Source organism: Prionailurus viverrinus, chromosome A1, assembly GCF_022837055.1.
Source record: "Prionailurus viverrinus isolate Anna chromosome A1, UM_Priviv_1.0, whole genome shotgun sequence".
Classification (NCBI taxonomy): Eukaryota; Metazoa; Chordata; class Mammalia; order Carnivora; family Felidae; genus Prionailurus; species Prionailurus viverrinus.
In genome coordinates this window covers 92,455,789-92,476,621 of record NC_062561.1, presented here as the reverse complement: position 1 = coordinate 92,476,621, position 20,833 = coordinate 92,455,789, and the positions used below count along the sequence as shown (strand labels likewise).

Genomic DNA, 20,833 nt, shown 5'->3' with positions numbered 1-20,833 from the left:
CATGCAAACATTTCACAAGGTTGCTGTTGATCCGCTGCTGGGCAAGCCAGGTAGGAGTCAGACCTGTTCCTGCTTGATGAACCAATTTTGGTGCTCACCTGGGGTCAGTTCATTTCTATCGAAGGGGAGAGACGTGTGGGGGAAGAAAACATTTCGGGCAGAGGGAACACAGCGCTCCGAAGGGTTACACGTATGTGTGTGGCTAAGCGGACACGCAGGGGGTACCCGTGGTTCAGCCCTGGGGTTAGGGGCGCCGGGTCTGGGTGTGCATGGGGAAGCCGAAGGGGCTGAGTCCAGAAGACTCCAGAAAGGCTGAGTGCAGCACGCTCAGACCAGTCTTATAGCAGATGAGGGCTCCTGGAGAATGTTCGTGAAACCCACAGGTGTCTTCACCTCATGGTGTGCAGACCACACTGCATTTGACCTTTGCGAGAGGTGCAGTAAACATCCCCACTTGACAGATAGCATAGAGGCTCAGGGAGAAAGAAGTGATGTGTCCAAGGCCACACAGTTGGTTAGGAGTGGAACTCATCCCAGAAGGAGCTCTCCCAACTCCTGAACCCTACGTACTTCCCACTAAAGCCATGCTGTGGCCGTGCCAGCAACTACTCTGCTTCCTGCAGACCCTGGACCTCAGTCTGGATAGCGAGGCCGGCACAGGGAGGTGACACTCGGCCCTCAGTGGGCCGATGCGGGTTTATGGATCACCACCCATGAGCCGGGTCCCTCTGGGAGAGAGTAATGGGACACACTGGTAACAGTAAGAGGCAGGATCTCAGACTCACAGAATTTTCCTTGGAAGGATAGATGCTTAAGAAAACAATCATGCGGGGAGAAGCACAGGAAGCTCCCAGCGCGTAAGAGGTACCCCAGCCAGGCCGGGCTGATTCAGGGCTGGAGGCTAGGCTGCGTCCTGAAGGTGAGAGAAGATTATCTCAGACAGGAAGGGGGAGGAGCTGTGTGACAAAGAAGGGAAGGCGGGGGCGGGGCAGGGATTTGAATGGTAGCGGGAGACAAGGAGCACTCATGGGTCCTGTAGGGAGCAGTGGTGGGAGGGGGCAAGAGTGGCAGTTGCCCCCACGTAGGTGATGGTGGCCTGGACTCGTGTGCTGACTGTGGAGATGGAAAGAAGTGAGTCAGAAGACACTTGTCAGTGGGGACCGACAGGACTTGCTCATCGGTTTAATGGCAGGGTGTGTGTGTGGGGGGGTGCATAGGGCATAGAAAAAGGAGAGACAAGACAGAGGCTTTTGGCTTGAAAAACTGATGTGTGATGGTGCTAATACCCAAGAATGGTATACGGGGGGCTCTGTGGCCCCTAAGTCCAGACGAGGGTGGGGTGGGGCGTTGGCCACCTGGACATCTGTACACCTGACTTCTCACCTTCTGCCAGGGACCTCGTGCCATATTTTCTCCGGGGAAAGAAAATGCCCTGGACGGATGTACTTGCACCTGTGCCCAGCCTCCTTTCCGTGCCCCTGAGGTTATGTCAGAGGAACTGACTGGCCCTACCTTCCCGGGCCCCAGCACCCACCACTGCCTTTCTCTCCCTGTTGCATCATCAGACCGACTTTCTCCAGCAGCTGCTTCCCAGCAGTTCTGGAACGGCTCCAATTCCTGTGCTCACATGCCCTCCTCTGCTCCGGCCTGGCTCTCCTCCCCCTCACTGCTGGGAAGAGGGGGTCTCCTGTCACTGCCTCTCCTTCCCTGCCTTCTACGTACCTTGTGACCCTCTGATATGGATTCCATCCCTCTCACCACCAAAATGGCTCTCACTGAGTCCCTAACCACCTGCTACCAAGGATTTCTCCTCCTCCTTCCACACTGCTGAGCCTGCCCTCCTTCTGGAAGCACTCTCTCCCTTTGGCTTCTAAAAGGTCATGTTCCTCCTGCTTCCTTGGTTGTTCAGCTGGCTCAGTCTCTCCCAGTCTCACACAGAGGCTCTGCTGAGCTCATGGCAAGGCTTTCTTCTCTTCAGTCTTCTCAGCTCATCTGTCCCTTCTCTCCTGTCTTCCCTGGGAATCTCATCCCACTCATGACTACACTAGACAGAAGTGACAGAAGTGTCCCACGTGGGCAACTCTAGCCCCAACTGTGCCTGACAAGCCCAGACTCCCTTTGCGAGCTGTCTGCTTGTCATTTCCCCTTGAACAGTCCTCATGATTCCTCAGGCCAAGGTGCACAGACACGTTCATGATATTCTGCCCACAAAAGCGCCCCTCTTCTGGTTCCTAGTCTCCATGGATGACATTTCCTACTGCCTAGTTAGAGACCCAGACAATGAGGAGTCCCCCTCGACACACTCTCCCTCCCTGATCTACTGGGACATCCACATTCATTCCACAGACATTCACTGACCACTGCTGTTCTGGGCAGTGGGACACAGCAGTGACAATGACAAAGATCCCTGCCCTAAGGAATTTACCTTCTAGCCAGAGAGGTAGCTGAGATACCATAAGCATAACACACAAGCTCATCACCTACAAAATGGTAAGTGCTAAGGAAAGAGAGAGGCAGTGGGGCAGGGCAATGGGGAGCTGTTAGTGCTGGGGTGCAGACTGGTGTATTCAATAGGGTGGTTGGGGTAGACATCTTCCTGAGGAGACTTTAAGCAAAGGCTTCCTGTGGATTCCTGGGAAAATGTGTACCTACCAGAGGGAACACCCAATGCAGGAGGGCACCTGGTGTGCGTATATGTGTGTGTGTTTTTAATTTTTTTTTTACTTTTGAGAGAGAGAGAGAGAGAGAGAGAGCGAGCTGGGGAGGGGTAGAGAGAGAGGGGGACAGAAGATCTGGAGTGGGCTCTGTGCTGACAGCAGAGAGCCCGACATGAAGCTAGAACTCACAAACCACGAGATCATGACCTGAGCTGAAGTCAGATGCTTAACCAACTGAGCCACCCAGGCACCCCATCGCCTGGTGTGTTTAAGGAACAGCAAGGAGGCCAAAGAGGTGACAGCAGAGGGGGAGGTGGCTTCAGGGAGGTGGTGGGTAGGGGTAGATTGGGTAGGGTCTTGTTGTCCATTTCTAGGACTTTCTCTTCTCTCTGATATGGGAGCCCCTTCAGGGCTCAGTGCAGACACAGGACGAGACCTGCCTTGTGATCCTGGTGTGAAAAGGATCACACTGTGTGGGGAGGCAAAGGTAGGATCCTGCAGTGATGCCAGGGAGGGGTGATGGTGGCTCCCAGCTGGTGGTGGCAGTGGAAGGGGTGGAAGTGTCTGGATTCTGGATCGATTCTGAAGGCAGAGTCAAGATGATTTCTCAAGACTCTGGAGAGAGGACTCAAGCAAGATGTCTCTTGAGTGACTACAGAAGTGGGGAGACTGTGGTCCAGCAGGTTTGGCAGGAAGGATCGGGAGCTCAGCCTTGTACAACCCAACAGAGGTTGGGAAGAAGAGAAGAAGGTTCTAGAAGCTGAGTGGAGAGAGTGCATCGAGGAGGAGGGGCTGTATGTGTGCCTGTCACTTTGGACAGATGAGTAAAATGAAGACTGAGACCTGCCCGCTGGCTCTAGCCACAGAAGGGGCCCAGGGCAGGGGGAGTCATGGGTGTGCACATCTGGCTAGAGATGGTTTGGGGAGAAGGGAGGGGAGGAATGGGGGCAGTGGAGGCTTTCAAGCAATTCAGCGGCAAAGGTGAGCGAAGGCATAGAGCACGTGCTTTGGAGACATGGGGTCCAGAGAGGGCCACTTCTTCAAGATGAGAGACACAGGACAGTATGTCTGCTTTAATGGGAGTCATCGGCAGTGAGGGGAAGATCCAACATGGTGGAGAATGGGGGATTCTGGGAGCGATGAGGGAATGTCTCCCCCACCCCCCAGGAGGCCGAACGGTTGCATGTCGGCCCATGAGACCAAGCAGGAAGGCCTAGTGCGGTGTGGCTGGGTGTGCGGCCCATGGGGGGAGGTGGAATTTTCCACAGTTGCCTCTGACTGTTCCCACTGCCAGTGGAGTAGGAAACGAGGCCATCAGCCATGAGTGACGCTGGTGGAGGAGGTGTGGGGGCCACACAACCATTAAGCTGTGGTCTGGCATTTAAAGTGCAAACCGGCCAGCGTGGCAGGGGGTGGGGGACAGGGTTGCGTGTGTTTCCCACTAGCCACAGTTGCTGCACAGGTGCCAGAGTGCACATGTGGGGTTCGAGCCAAATGAGGCGAGGTGGTGGGATCTGTGGGTTGGGAGATGGGTGAGATGGAAGGAATGTGGGGTCAGGGAATGAGGGAGTGGGCTGGGGTGAATTGTGTGAACTGGGGCATCATGGACGTTGCATTTACCAGTGATGTTGAGGCGTTGGCCAAGACCATGGGAGGGAGGGGGCGAGGTCGGCCGGAGTCCCAGCTCACCAAAGGAGGCCTGGGTGTGTAAGGGACTTCTATGTTTGCATCAGGGCTCCCTAGGAATTTACCCAGAAGTAGTGATGGAGGGAGGGCTGCAGATACAGGAGCTGAAACCCACTAACAATGAGGGGGGTGTGCAGGGGTCAGAGATGGCCTCACATATGCAGACATATCACTACCCCAGTCTCCACTCTAGGGCCAGGGTGGTGTTTTCAAGACGCAGATCTGATCATGGCACTCCCATCCCCCAGTCCTCATTTTCCCACAGTTCTTAGGACAAAGGCCCCAATCCTACACCACTGCTATGCTACTCTCTGTCCCCTTGAACCCGTGGGAAGAGAGGCATTGTTTAACTAGAGGGGTGCTAGGCAGACTGGTGGTTATTGGGACAAAGTGAAGTTGGATCTGTGCCTCAGCATGAGTCAGGATAAATTCCAGAAGGATCAAAGTCTTACATGTTAAAAAAAAAATCATAAAAATCCTAGAGGAAAACAGACCCACGAATACAGAGAACAAACTGGTGGTTGCCAGAAGTGAGAGGGGGGTGGGAAAAATGGGTGAAGGGGAGTGAGAGATACAGGCTTCCAGTTATGGAATGACTAAGTCACAGGGATGAAAAGTACAGCATAGGGAATATAGTCAATGACACAGTAATATTGTTGTATGGTGACAGAGGGTAGTTATACTTGTCATGAGCACAGCATAACGTATATAGAGAAGTTGAATCACTGGGTTGTGCACCTGAAACTCATGTAACACTGTGTGGCAATGATACCTCAATTAAAAAAAAAATCCTAGGGGCGCCTGGGTGGCTTAGTCGGTTAAGTGTCCAACTTCGGCTCAAGTCATGATCTTGGGGTCTGTAGGTTCAAGCCCCACGTTGGGCTCTATGCTGACAGCTCAGAGCCTGGAGCCTTCTTTGGATTCTGTGTCTCCCTCTCTCTCTGCCTCTCCCCTGCTCACGCTCTCTCTCTCAAAAATAAATAAAGATTAAAAAAAATTTTTTTTAAATCCTAGAGGAAAATTCCTTTCTAACCGTGGAGAGGGGAAGGTTTTTCCAACTACAGTTCATAATCCAGAAGCCATAAAATAAAAGTCTGAGTCAACCATATAAAAACAAAAAATGTCTAACAAGGCACAAAGCACTGGAAGCAAAGACAAAAGCCACGGGGAAAACTATTTCTGACTCATGTCACAAAGGCCGATATACCTTGACACAAAAATGCTCCTACCAATTAACCCTAAAAACATCAACAACTTATTAGAAAAATGGTCAAAGATATGAGGGGACAGTTCACAGAAAACATAAATAGCTTCTAAATATATGAAACAAAAGCAATTTTCATTCATAATATAAGTAAAGAAGGTTAAAACTATAATCCCAGCAGAGTCTGATTTGGCAGTGCTAATTAGGACTCAAAATGCATGTGCGGGGATGCCTGGGTGGCTCAGTCAGTTGAGCATCTGACTCTTGATTTTGATTTGGGTTATGATTCTGGGGTCGTGGAATTGAGCCCCGAGTTGGGCTCTGTGCTGAGAATGGAGCTTGTTTAAGACTCTCTCTCTCTCTCTCTCTCCCCCCCTGCCGCTTGTGCATGCACTCTTTCTCTCTCTAAAATAAATAAATAAATAAATAAATAAATAAATAAATAAAATGTATGTGTCAATTTCTGCAATGATCCTTCTAGGAATGTATTCTGTAGATGCATTAACGTATATGTAAAAGGACAGGTATATAAAAATATTCATAGCAGAACTATTTGTGATGGCCAATAATTAGAAACAGCACAATGAAACTGTGTAAAGAAAGGATGGTACAAGCCATAAAATACCTAGGAATAAATCTAACCAAAGAGGTGAAAAAATCTATACACTACAAACTATAGAAAGTTTATGAAAGAAATTAAAGAAGGCACAAAAAAATGGAAAAAGATTCCATGCTCCTGGATAGAAAGAACAAATATTGTTAAAATGTCGATACTACCCAAAGCAATCTACATATTCAATGCAATCCCTATCAAAATAACACCAGCATTCTTCACAGTTAGAACAGATAATCCTAACATTTGTATGGAACTAGAAAAGACCCTGGATAGCCAAAGCAATCTTGAAAAAGAAAACCAAAGCAGAAGGCATCACAATCCTGGACTTCAAGCTATACTACAAAGCTATAATCTTCAAGACATAATGGTACTGACACAAGAACAGACACTCAGAACAATGGAACAGGATGGAGAACCCAGAAATGGACCCACAAATGTATGGCCAACTAATCTTTGACAAAGCAGGAAAGAATAGCCAATGGAATAAAGACAGTCTCTTCAGCAAGTGGTGCTGGGAAAACTGGACAGCAACATGCAGAAGAATGAACCTGGGCCACTTTCTTACACCATACACAAAACTAAACTCAAAATGGATAAACGATCTCAATGTAAGACAGGAAGCATCAAAATCCTCGAGGAGAAAGCAGGCAAAAACCTCTCTGACCTTGGCCGCAGCAACTTCTTACTCAACACGTCTCCGGAGGCAACAGAAACAAAAGCAAAAATGAACTACTGGAATCTCATCAAAATAAAAAGCTTCTGCAAAGCGAAGGAAACAAACAGCAAAACAAAAAGACAACCGACAGAATGGGAGAAGGTATTGGCAAATGACATATCAGATAAAGGGTTAGTATCCAAAATCTATAAAGAACTTATCAAACTCAACACCCAAAAACAACTAATCCAGTGAAGAAATGGGCAAAAGACATGAATAGACACTTCTCCAAAGAAGACATCCAGATGGCTAATAGACACATGAAAAAATGCTCAACATCACTCATCATCAGGGAAATACAAATTAAAAGTTCAATGACATACCACCTCACACCTGTCAGAATGGCTCACATTAACAACTCAGGTGAAGATGTGGAGAAAGAGGATCTCTTTTGCATTGCTGGTGGGAATGCAAGCTGGTGCAGCCACTCTGGAAAACAGTATGGAGGTTCCTCAAAAAACTAAAAATAGAACTACCCTATGAGCCAGCAATTGCACTACTAGCTATTTATCCAAGGGATACAGGTGTGCTGTTCTAAAGGAACACATGCACCCCAATGTTTACAGCAGCACTATCAACAATAGCCAAAGTATGGAAAGAGCCCAAATGCCCATCGATGGATGAATGGGTAAAGAAAGATGTGAGATTTATATATATATATATATATATATATATATATATATATATATATATATATATAATGGAGTATTACTCAGCAATCAAAAAGAATGAGATCTTGCCATTTGCAACTATGTAGATGGAACTAGAGGGTGTTATGCTAAGTGAAATTAGTCAGAGAAAAACAAATATCATATGACTTCACTCATATGAGGACTTTAAGACACAGAACAGATGAACATAAGGGAAGGGAAACAAAAATAATATAAAAACAGGGAGGGGGACAAAACAGAAGAGACTCTTAAATATGGAGAACAAACAGAGGGTTATTGGAGGGGTTGTGGGAGGAGGGATGGGCTAAATGGGTAAGGAACATTAAGGAATCTACTCCTGAAATCATTGTTGCACTATATGCTAACTAATTTGGATGTAAATTAAAAAAAAAAAAAGGATGGTACAGGGCAACTTTAAATGGACTATTATGCAGTTGTGAAAAGACTAATGTGATTCTATATGCTCTAATGGGAACGATCTCCAAGGCATATTGTTACATTTTTATTTTTATTAAAAAATTTTAATTTATTAAATTTTTTAAATGTTTATTTATTTTTGAGAGACAGAGTATGAGCAGAGGAGGGGCAGAGAGAGGGAGACACAGAATCTGAAGCAGACTCCAGGCTCTGAGCTGTCAGCTCACAGCCCAAAGTGGTTCTTGAATTCATGAATCTCGAGATCATAACCTGAGCCGAAGTTGGACGCTTAACTGACTGAGCCACACAGGTGCCCCCTCCTCTTTTTCATTTTTTATTTTTATTTTAGAGAGAAAGAGTGCACATGAGCAGGGGAGAGGGGCAGAAGGACAAAGAATCTTAAGCAGGCTCCACACTCAGCATGGAGCCTGACAAGGGGCTCAATCCTGTGACCCTGGGATCATGATCTGAGCCGAAGTCAAGAGTTGGATACTCAACCAACTGAGCTACCCAGGCACCCCATATTGTTACATCTTTAAAAAGGTATGGAACAGTACATTACTCTGCAGCCATTGTGCTAAGAAGAAAACCTGGTAGGCTTTTGTTTGTATAAACATGGTACATCTCTGGTGTGGACACAGAAAGTAGAGCCTGCTTGGGATTCTCTCTCCCTCTCTCTCTGCCCCTCCTCTGTTTGTGCTCTCTCTTTCTCTCCCTCTCAAAATAAACATTACAAAAAAAAAAAAAAAGACAAAAATCCCCCCCCCCACAGCTCTCCTGCGTGGCCTGCACCGCATTAATGCCTATGCCCTTGGCCTCAGGATATTCACGTCCACCACGGCCCCGGCTTTATCAGCCTTCCATGACCATAAGACTGAAGACAGTGGTCACCAGGTTGCCTCCAAGTAGGGGAACCAAATGGCGGGAGAACAGAAGTGGTGGGGAGAGACTAACTTTTCAGCATGGAGCTCTTTCACATCACTGGATACTTGTGTGTGGCTTACCAAGTCAGCAATGGCCATAAACTTTAACTGAAAATGGCTGGAGTAAGCTCTGTGTTTAAAAAAAAATTTTATAAAAAATATTTATTTATTTTTGAGAGACATAGCATGAGCAGGGGAGGGGCAGAGAGAGAGGGAAACACAGAATCTGAAGCAGGCTCCAGGCTCTGAGCTGTCAGCACAGAGCCCTATGTGGGGCTTGAACCCATCAACTGTGAGATCACGACCTGAGCTGAAGCTGGACGCTTAACTGACTGAGCCACTCAAGCTCCCCAGGTCTGTGCTTTTTTTTTTTTTTTTTTAAAGAAAGCTACTTTATTTATTTATTTTTAAATGTTTATTTACTTTTGAGAGAGAGAGAGAAAGAGAGAGTGCAAGTGCACAAATGGGAGGGGCAGAGAGAGAGAGGGAGACATAGAATCCAAAGCAGGCTCCAGGCTCTGAGCTGTTAGCGTAGAGTCCGACGTGGGGCTCGAACTCATGAATGGTGAGATTGTGACCTGAGCCGAAGTCAGGTGCTGAACCGACTGAGCCACCTGGGTGCCCCCAGGTCTGTGTTTTTTTGTCTGGTCTTCCAGCTTCGGCTGCTGTTTCTCACACTCACCTCTAAGCTCCCTCTAAGATAGCTTAGACTGGGATTATCATTCTGAGAGCCTGGAGGTTCTGAGTATGCACCCCGGGTCTGGCTGGAGGTACAGCCCAGGAGAAGGCACTGTTAGCATAACCATCACTCACTCATGAGTCCTCATGAGTGTTGGGAGTTATGCTGTTTTCCTCAACCGTCTCATTTAATCCCTGCTGCCTCCTCACTGGGCACATGTTACCATGAGAAACAGGCTCAGAAAGGCTGCCGTTGATCTGGGCAGAAGCCAGGCTGTCTGACTCTGAGCCTAACAAAGGGGGCGGAGGGAAACTGCTTTGGCAGACAGAACTCTGATGTTGACTGAGCGTTCCCCGGGGTCCCCGGGCGGGTGCGTGGCTCGTCTGAGGTCACCACGGTGGTGAGGGCGCAGCCCAGGTTAGAAGCAGCCTTGTGGGACCCCAAGCCCAGGACACCATCCAGGTCTGCAGAGGGGTGGCCAGAGTGGGGGTGGTGGCATTCCAGAGAAGGAGCTTATCACTGGTGGACAGGTCACATGTAGCCCATCTGTGAGTCTCTGAAACAAACCAGCCGCCACGTCTCTTGGGCCCTTCTGGCACCGCATCACAGGCCACCATTGCTTCACATCGGCACTACCCCCACAGCCTCCGAACTGGCCTCTTCTGGGCACTGCAACCTGCCAACGAGTGGGGGCCTCTTAAAAATGCCCAAAGCTTCCAGGGTATCCCATGCATGTGGAGTGACATCAAAACTTCCCTGTACGGGGGAGTCTGGGTGGCTCAGTCGGTTAAGCGTCCGACTCTTGATTTTGGCTCAGGTCATGATCTCACAGTTTGCGAGTTCGAGCCCTACGTCTGGCTCTGTGCGGGCAGTGTGGAGCCTGCTTGGGATTCTCTCTCCCTCTCTCTGTGCCCCTCCCCTGGTCATGCTGTCTCTTTCTCAAAATAAATAAACATTACAAAAAAAAAAAAAAGACAAAAATTCCCCTGCACAGCTCTCATCAACACCCGTGCCCTTGGCCTCAGGACATTCACATCCCCAGGCCGTGGCTTCATCAGCCTTGCATGACCATGAAACCAGAAGACATCTCCTCATCCTTTGCCCTCACTGGTATCCACGACGGCTCTCTGGTATTTCCCATCTAAGCACTTATCATGATCCTTAATTATTAAATCCATTTCTTTGGGTGCTGATTATTGTCTGTGGGCCCCGCCAGCAAGGCAGCTCCCCAAGAGCTGGGACCCCCACCTGCCTGCAGGTCGTCACCACTTCCAAGTCCGTGGCACCTGACTTCACAGCACAGGGTTGGGCTGTGCTGGCCGCAGCCCCTGGAGTCGTGGAGTGATGGATAGGGCGGAGGGCTTGGCTCAGGCCGTCCAGGGGTCCCTGCTCAGAAAGCGAAGCTGGCTGCAGGGCCTCCAGCCGACCACGTCGCCCCACCCAGCGCCCCGGTCCCACTCTGCGTGCAGCTTGCAAACATGTGTTCCAGGCATCGCCTGGATCTGTTGGCTTTGCCGTCAGGAATGTGGGAGCAATTAAGAGCCAGATGACTTGGGAAATAAATAAAATGGGGCAGGGTAGAGGGTTCACTGATCCTGTGGCCTCTTTAACTGAACTGATGTTTGTAGCCCAATAGGGTTTTCCAAACCTGGAGCTGTTAGTCCCTCTGGGGAATAAACATTTCCCGAGTGTTTCCCGAAGGGTATATTCCTGGAAAAGGAGAGTGGGAAGAATATTTCCCATAGCCTGGCAGGTGCCCAGCCCACACACTGGAGGGTGGGGGGCGGCCTTGGTGCCTGAGGCTGCTGGGGCCATTGTCCCTGTGGACAGCCCACACCTGCTCCTCTGTGTTGCGCCTGGACTCCTAAGTCCCGCTCAGCTTGCTCCCTTCTCTTTCCAACGGGCCTGGCTCTGAACCAGCCCTCCGCCTCTTCCCACTCAGTCTGCTCCAGGGCAGAGGCTTGGAAGCCTTGGAAGGCTTGGCCACCATGAAGACAACGGTCTTCAGCCACGCTTCTCTGGAGCTGTCCCCGATGGAGCAGAGTGGGCCAAGGGCTTTTAAACCGAGTTTGTGGGTAGATGAAATGAGGCTTGCAGGTTGACAAATCCAGAGCCGGTAAACGAGTCCAAGAGCTGGCACTTAGCTCAGGTCTCCGGCCCGGATTTAATTAGGCCAGTACTATCAGGGAGTACAGAGGCTTTAGAATCCCAGCCCTGAGGAACTCTAGATCTGGAGCACATGCCTGTTCTCCCTGAGGCAAGGAATGCTCCCCATCTCTGCCTCTCTGGACTGCTACAAAGACTTGAGTGACACACTGTGCATGTGTAAAGTGCCCGGGACAGCAGTGGCACAGAAGAGGCACCAAAACCCAACGCTGGCTAGAATTACAGTATTCTTTTTTAATTCTTTTAGTGTTTGTTTATTTTTGAGAGACAGACAGAGAAGACAGAATGCGAGCTGGGGAGGAGCAGAGAGACAGGGAGACACAGAATCTGAAACAGGCTTCAGGCTCTGAGCTGTCAGCACAGAGCTGGACGCAGGGCTCAAACACATGAACGGTGAGATCGTGACCTGAGCCTAAGTTGGACGCTTAAGCAACTGAGCCACCCAGGCACCCCTCTTTTTTTATTTTAAAGTTTATTTATTTATTTTGAGAGAGAGAGAGAGAGAGAGAGAGAGAGAGAGAGAGAGAGAGAGAGAATCCCAAGCAGGCTCTGCACTGTCAGCGCAGAACCCAATGCAGGGCTCAATCTCACGAACTCTGAGATCATGACCTGGGCCTAAACCAAGAGTTGGGTGCTTAACTGACTAAGCCACCCAGGCGCCCCATTAACCGCTATATTTTCTTCTAAGGATTTATATTTTTCCCTCTTACATGTAGGTCTATGACACGTTTTGAGTTAATTTTTATATGCTGTGAGGGAGAAATCCAGCTTTATTCTTGTGCATTTAGTTGCCCGAGTACCATTGAATTGTTTCACATTCTTGTAAAAGATAGGATTTACTTCTGGAATCTCAATTCTATTCTGTTGACCTATGTGTCTTATGTCTACACCACACTACCTTGATACTGCAGCTTTGTGTTAAGTTTTAGAATTGGGAAGTGTGAGGCCTTTACTTTTGTTTTACCTTTTCAAGGTGTTTTGGCTATTCTGGATGCTTTGCATTTCCATATGAATTTGAGGATCAGTTAATTTCTAAAAAAAAAATCAACTGGGATTTTGATAGGGATTGCATTGAAACTGTAGATTAATTTGTGGAGTATTGCCATATTAACATTCTATTATCTTCCAATCCATGAAGATGGGATGTCCTACCATTTATTCAGGTCTTTTTAAATTTCTTTCAACAATATTTTATAGTTTTCAGTGTACAAGCTTATACTTATTTTATTAAATTCATTACTGAGTATTTTATTCTTTTTCATGCTTTTGTAAATGGAAATTGTTTTCTTAGTTTCATTTAAACATTCTTTATTGCTAGTGTACAGAAATACAATTGAGCTTTAAAATAATGATCTTGTATTATGCAACCTTGCTGACCATGTTTATCAGCTTTTATAATTTTTCTGTGGATTCTTTATATAAATAAATAAATAAATAAATAAATAAATAAATAAATAGTGTGAATCAAAAGACACTCAACATCATAATCATTAAGGCAATGCAAATCAAGACCACAATGAGACATCACCTTACATCCATTAGATAGAATGGCTAGTATAAAAAAAAAATAGTGGCTCAGTCAGTTGGGGGTCCAACTCTTGATTTTGGCTCAGGCCATGATCTCACAGTTTGTGGGATCAAGCCCCGTGTCAGGCTCTCCACTGACAGTGTGGGATTCTCTCTTTCCCTCTCTCTGCCCCTCCCCTGCCTGCACATGCACATGCTCTCTCTGTCTCTAAAAATAACCAAACTAAAATCAGAAAAGAACAAGTGTTAGTAAGGATGTGGAAAAATTGGAACCTTTGCGTTCTGTTGGTGGGTTTACGTCTGGACTCTTGATTCTGATTCATTAGTCTACATGCTTAAAGGTGCCTATTTTTATACCAGCACCATACTGTTTTGATTTCTATAGTTTTGTAGTATAGTTTGAAATCAGGACATGTGATGCCTCTGGCTTTGTTCTTCTTTCTCAGATTTCTTGGGGTATTTGGGGTTTTAAAAATCCATTTCCATTTAATGTAATTGCTCAGGAGACAGGATTTATGTGTGCTAATTTGTTATTTAATTTCTCTATATTTTATGTCTTTTTTGTCCCTCTATTACTCCATTACTGCTTCTTTTTTAAAAAATAGATATTTTATAAGTGTACCATTTTAATTTCCTTGTTTCCCTTGCCATATTTTTGGAATAATTTTCTTAGTAGTTTCCCTGGAGTTTATAAAATACCATCTTTTTTTTTTTTTTTTTTTTTTTTAAATTTTATTTTCAACGTTTATTTATTTTTGGGACAGAGAGAGACAGAGCATGAACGGGGGAGGGGCAGAGAGAGAGGGAGACACAGAATCGGAAACAGGCTCCAGGCTCTGAGCCATCAGCCCAGAGCCTGATGCGGGGCTCGAACTCCCGGACCGCGAGATCGTGACCTGGCTGAAGTCGGACGCTTAACCGACTGCGCCACCCAGGCGCCCCATAAAATACCATCTTAATAAATAATCTGGTTTACATGAGTAACAATTCACTTTCAACTGTACACAAATACTTTGCTCCAATAAAGCTGTGTTTGTTACCTCCTTCTTTGTACTTTTAGTGTACTTTTATGAAATTACCATTTCACGTGTCATAAGCCTATCAGCAGTTTTATCACTATTGCTTCATGCAACTGGCTTTTAAATCAGAAGAGAGAAAAGAGTTACAAATAAAAATTCATTTATACTGTCTCTCATATTCACCTATGTAACTAACTAACTAAAGCTCTTTATTTCTATATGTGGATTCAATTACTGTCTAATGTCCTTTTATTTCAGATTGAAGGAATCCCTTTATTGCGTGTAAGTCAGGCTGATAGAAATCAATTCTATCCATTTTTTGTTTATCTAGGCCTGTCTTTTTTTTTTTAATTTTTTTTTTTTAATTTTTTTTTTTTAATTTTTTTTTTTTCAATGTTTATTTATTTTTGGGACAGAGAGAGACAGAGCACGAATGGGGGAGGGGCAGAGAGAGAGGGAGACACAGAATCGGAAACAGGCTCCAGGCTCTGAGCCATCAGCCCAGAGCCTGACGCGGGGCTCGAACTCACGGACCGCGAGATCGTGACCTGGCTGAAGTTGGACGCTCAACCGACTGCGCCACCCAGGCGCCCCCTTTTTTTTAATTTTTTAATGTTTTTTTAAAATTTATTTTTGACAGAGAGAGAGAGAGAGAGAGAGAGAGCGCGAGTGTGCATGAGCGGGGGAGGGGCAGAGACAGAGGGAGACACAGAATCTGAAGCAGGCTCCCGGCTCCCAGCTGTCAGCACAGAGCCCAACGCAGGGCTCGAACTCACAGACCGAGAAATCATGACCTGAGCTGAAGTTGGACGCTCAACTGATGGAGCCACCCAGGCGCCCCGCGACACGTCTTAATTTCTCTCATTTTTGCAATATACTTTAGCTATAGATTTCTCTGTTAATAGTTTTTTTCTCCCCACCACTTTGAATATGTCATCTGTATTGACTTTTGAGTCATGCTTTTCATTATTTCTAAGGAGAAATCAGCTATTAACCTTATCCAGGATCCCTTTACTGTGACGAGTCATTCGAGATTCTCTCTTCATTTTTTCCTTTTGGCAGCGTGGCTATGATATTCTTAAGTGTGGATCTCTTCTGAGTTTATCCTGTGTGGAGTTTGTCAAGCTTCTTGGATGTGTAGATGAATATTTTTGTTTATATTTGGGAAGTTTGGGGCCACTAGTTGCTCTTATATTCCTTCTGCCTCGTTCTCTGTCTTCTCCCCTTTCTCAGGCCTTTGTTATGGGTATATTAGCACGCTTGACAGTTTCCCGCAGATCTCTGAGACTCTGTTCATTTTTTTTCATATTTTTTAATCTTCCTTAGACAGGATCATCTCAACAGACCTATCTTCAAGTTTGCTGATGCTTTCTTCTGCCAGCCCAAATCCACTATTGAACCTTTTCAGTGAATTTTTCATTTCAGTGATTGCAATTTACAGCTTCAGAATTTCTATTTGGTTCTTTTTTTTAATACTTTTTATCTATTAATATTCTCCATTTGGCGGTACATAATTCTTCTGCTTTCCTTTAATTCCTTAGAGTTGCTTCCCTTTAGTTCTTCAAACATAATTTATAATATTCTAGTAAGCATCTGGGATTCCTCAGAGACAGTTTTCATTGTCTGCATTTCCCCCTCTTTCATTGCTGTACTTTCTTGTGTCTTTGTGTGTCTCATAATTTTCTGTTAAAAACTGGGCATTTAAAATAATCTGATGTGGTGACTCTGGAAATTAGATCCCCACCCTCCTTTCCAAGATTCGTTGTTGCTCTTTGTTTGTTGAGGGGTTTTCCTGGACCAATTCTCCAAAGTGTATGCTCTTTGTCATGCGCAGCTACTGAATTCTGTCTTGGTTAGCTTCACAGTCAGCATGGACAGAGGTTTCCTTTAATGCCTTGACCCAACAGGTCCCCCATTCTGTGCCAAGGGGCTCTGTGTGTGTGTTGGAGCACAACTTCAGTGCATCGCCAGGTTACGACTCTCCCTTGGCCTTTACTTCCTGCTTGAGCAGGGCCTCGAGGTCAGCCAGAAGGGAGAGATTGGGGCTCTCTCAGGTCTCTGGTGGACATGTACACAGCCCTGCACATGCAATTGCTTTCTGGATTCCCAAGAATACGCTGGAACCTTTCAAAGCCCCTTTGAGTGGCTCACCCCCTAGATTTTCATTCAAGTTTTTGTGTCAGTTTCTTGCTTGTTCCTACTGGTATTGCTACCTTAGGCAGCTGCAATGTTAAACAATTGCTGCTGAGTGTTTTCGGCAAGCACTCTGGGATACAGCTTTTCCCAGTGAGCTTGGCATAAGGTCAAATAAAGACAGGTCCTATGTATGGGCTTTTCCTGGAAGCTGACAGCTGGTGACAATTCTTTGGGAATAAGCATTTGGGGACCTTCAAATTGTTTTGCTTCCTCCATGGCTGCTACTTTTCACAGGTACCATGGTTGTGAGATTGATGGTTTTTAAGGCTACCATGGGGTTGGGAAATGGGCAAGTTAAAATGCTAAAACCTCCTTGTTCTTAGCAAGATATTTGTCCTGAATAAACATTTCTCGGGTTGTTACCAGATTTTAATTTCCAGAACTCTGAAAAGGTCCATTTTCCCCCCTAGTATTCTTGCTGCAGATTTTCAGAAGTCCTTACTCTACCATTCCAGAAGTGCTTCTTTTACTGAATTTTTAGAAAGCGTTTCTTGGGGTCAAGGTAGATTAAAAACCCTAACACTGACATGGCAAGGCAGACCTGTGTGATTGTAACAGAGCCAGTATGTGGCTATCCGTTAAAGTCCCAGTTCTTTTTTTTTTTTTTTTTTAAGTCCTAGTTGTTAAATCACAGTAACTTCTGGAACTCTGAGACTTATTTGTCTCTGCAGGTTTAGCACAGGCATCAGCCAAACAGCATTAGATTGGTTTGTCCTTGTCTCTTCCTGCTTCCTAACCCTTTATTCTCCATTTGCCCACGAATCTCTCTTTCTCTTTTCCTCCTCCCTTTCCTCCCTCCTTCCTGTCAACAAGCATTTATTGACATCTCCTGAGTGCCTAGGGGTTCAGCCTTGCTCTGAAGAGCCCATGCTTTGGTGGAGAAGGACAGGTGTGCAGAACAGACCACCACAACCAGGTACCGAAGTGCTGGGACCGGGGGAGGAATCTGGGGATGCGGAAGCCGGGGAGAGTGGATGATTTGGGGGAAAGGAGGGTCTGGACGGAAAAAGGATCCTGCCCAAGGTTCCTCGTTCCCCAGAGTGCAAGAGCAGTGCTGAGAAATGGGGGAGATGAGAAATCCATTCCATTACAACGGAAATGCATAAACACGGCAGGGCCCTGAAGGCATTTTCCAGGCAAAGGCTCCCACAGGCAGGGTCAGCTCTGTCTGCAGGTTTGTGGCCACAGGAGCAGCAGGAAGGCATCTCGGCCAGATTACTGGCCCACCAGACAAAAAGAGCCTTTCTCCCTGGGACACAGGAAAAGGCCTGGTTTGTACAAGGGAAGGCGCCACAGCCAGGATGTGCATGTGCGTGAAACTATCTGGAAATAAACAGGAGGCCCAGCCCAAGCTAATCCAAGAGGGACATCTGCTCTGTGCCACTCACACCATTCCCTGACAGGCAGGGGATCAGGACCCGCCATGGGAAAAGGCAGGGAAGGGAGGGGGTGTTGCCCCTCCCTTGCCCAGCAGCTGACCTTAGACAAGACACTTCTCCCCTTGGAGCCTCAGTTTCCTTATCTACAAAATGGGGATGATAACATATTTTTATCTTTTGCAGCATTCTGTGAGGGTCACATGAGATCAAGGACTTGAAAGGACCCGGAACAGAGGCCAAGTAAATCCTGGTCTTTCTTTGACTTTTAGACTGTGTTAAACCCGAGTCATAATTCGAATGGATTTTTGGAGTAATATTACACTTTGTTCTCAAAAAAGTCACTATGCATTAAAGGGCATCAGAAGCCTACAATAAAATGCAACGAAACCTTTTACATGGTAGAAAGGAGGACTGAGTGGTGATGTGTGTTTTTGGAGAGCCGGTGGTGTGTGTGTGTGTGTGTGTGTGTGTGTGTTGGGGGAGTGATTACACACAAAACCAGTGAAGAAAAAAAAAATAGTAAAGAAAAGTCGTGGCACTCTAACACAAAGCAGCCTTCAGCTCTGGAAGTCAAAGCAAGCAGAGAACCATGAAGGGCATTTCCTAGTAATGAACTCTGGGGAGTTTATCTGGAAGTCCTCTCAGTAAGGAATTAGATAAGGCAAGCAGGCAGCAGTAGGAGGGGCGGGAAGCCCACGCCCAGCGCCAGGGAGAAGAGTCTGATTCAAGGAGAGAACTTCCCCATTTCCCCCTGGGGTGCAATCTGCTTGGTGGTGGGTCCCTCTGGCATCACCAGCACACTCTCCTGGTGAAGTTGCTTAGAGGCTGAGCATGTGCTCATTCACTCTGTGCATGTTCGTTCCGGAGCCTGCTGTGTGCCAGGCTCCGGACTGGGTGCTGAAGACTCAGGTGGGGGTTGGGGGGTGGATAGAGCCCCCAGCCAGCGGGTTAGAGAAGGCTTTTTGGAGGAGATGCCTGAACTAGCTTTAAGGGCAAAGAGTAATGAACTTGGCCCAAGAGCCCACGTAGAGGGGGGAGATTGACAGGGACTTGGCGTGGGGGACGGGGAAAGGAAGGGAGGTCAGGGATGCTGTCCTGGAGTCTGCACAGGGAACTGGTGGCTGCAGTCTCCCCATGACGATGATGATGACAGGGAGCCAGAGGAGAGCAGGTGGGGGTTGCTGGGTTCATTGGGGCAAAGTCCAACCTCCGGGCTGGAGACGACTTGGGTGGAGGCGTCATCAGCGTCACAAGAGAGTTGGAGCCACAGGGGTGTCAGAAAGGACAGAAGAGCATCTCTGGCAGGCTGGTTTGAGAGGTAAGGGTCCCAGAGAACAGGCAGAGAGGGAGGGTGGGAGATGAGGGAGAAAAGGCAGGCCAGAGCTCACCAAGAGACCTTGGATGATGGAAGGGGAGGTGGGGAGCTGGGTGGGGACAGGGTGTGGGGAAGCTTCTAGAAGCTTCACTGCCATGGGGGTGTGCAGGGTGAGTGCATTTTGGGTGAAATGACGGTGGCAGAAGGGTGTGGCAGGAAGGTGGAGGATGCCCCTCTTGGCACTCTGTCAGGCCTGGGGAGGGTAGGGGACACACACAGGAGGGCTGTCGCATTGTGTGGAGAGACAGGGGTCTGGTGGAACTATCAGTGGCCCCCACAAAGGGAAGAGAGTGTTTCAGAGGCTGATCATGACATTCAGGGAATGGCCAAGGGTGCAGAGGGACTGTCACTGGCGTTGCAGATGCCAAGAAGCCAAGAAAGGAGGTACCTGACACTGTGGCTCCAGGGACAGTGGCCAGTTGGAAGGCAGAGGAAGACCTGGCCCCAGGGCCACGCATCCTGTGTTATGGGGGGGGGGGGGGGGCGTGTGGGGACTGGCACCTCCAGCCAGGTCCCAGGTCTCGATGAGGGCAGACTTCCAGGCCTGGGTTTGGAAACTAAGCAAACGTGGGGACTCACCAGGGTCGCCTCTTCTTCCAGCCTTGCCGCGCCGTCCGGGGGGTCCTAGACAGGAAAACAAGGACAGACTGGTTGAGAAAGGAAGCCAGTGGGCTTGGGCGCAGCAACCCCCGCCTCCCCCCCGCCCTGGCGTCCCCGGGCCTGCCCACCGCCCTCACATCCGTGGTTCACTTAGTCTCTCACAAGTCATTCCCCACCTGAAGAGACTGACTACCCAGAGACTCAGGAGGCAGAAGAGTCTGGAGCTAGAAACCTGGTCTAGGAGAAGAATAAAGCCAAAACTGAGAGTCCTCTTGCCAAAGGCCTGACAAGTGCTTTTTAATATTCCCTAACATAAAACATCGGAGACAACACATCCCATAGAGACACTATCATGGCTTCCAAATGCCGAAACTCGGTAACATCAGGCGCCGTCCTGTCCACTGACTGACTGTTCTTACTTCGCTGCCTAGAGCCTTCGGCACCTCCCTCCCCCACGGACCAGGGGGAGCTGCTCATGAATTTCTCCTAATTGATCGCAGGTAATGGCCACACCAATGTGCAATGTCCTCCATCTATAGTTTTTTTTTTTTTTAAGTTTATTTATTTATTCATTTATTTAAAAAAAAAATTTTTTTTTTAATGTTTATTTATTTTTGAGACAGAGACAGAGCATGAACGGGGGAGGGTCAGAGAGAGAGGGAGACACAGAATCGGAAACAGGCTCCAGGCTCCGAGCCATCAGCCCAGAGCCCAACGCGGGGCTCGAACTCACGGACCGTGAGATCGTGACCTGGCTGATGTAGGACGCTTAACCGACTGCGCCACCCAGGCGCCCCTTATTCATTTATTTTGAGAGACAGAGCATGAGCTGGGGAGGGGGAGATAAGAGAGGGAGAGAGAGAATCCCAAGCAGGCCCCCAACCTTCAGCGAGGAGCCCAGTGAGGGGCTCGAATTCACAAACCACGAGATCATGACCTGATCCCGAACCAAGAGTCGGATGCTCAACCAGCTGAGCTGCCCAGGCACCCCCTCCATCTACAG

At 47.6% G+C, this 20,833-nt stretch overlaps 1 protein-coding gene across 1 annotated transcript in view; it reads right to left on the bottom strand.

Annotated features, from left to right (window-relative positions):
- The window catches only part of COL23A1 (collagen type XXIII alpha 1 chain), a 354,760-nt gene that overhangs the window by 48,034 nt on the left and 285,893 nt on the right, over positions 1-20,833 (bottom strand). Inside the window, exon 3 of the mRNA XM_047861807.1 lies at positions 19,810-19,854. Within this exon, the coding sequence (XP_047717763.1) occupies positions 19,810-19,854 (45 nt within the window). The remainder of the gene's footprint in view (positions 1-19,809; positions 19,855-20,833) is intronic.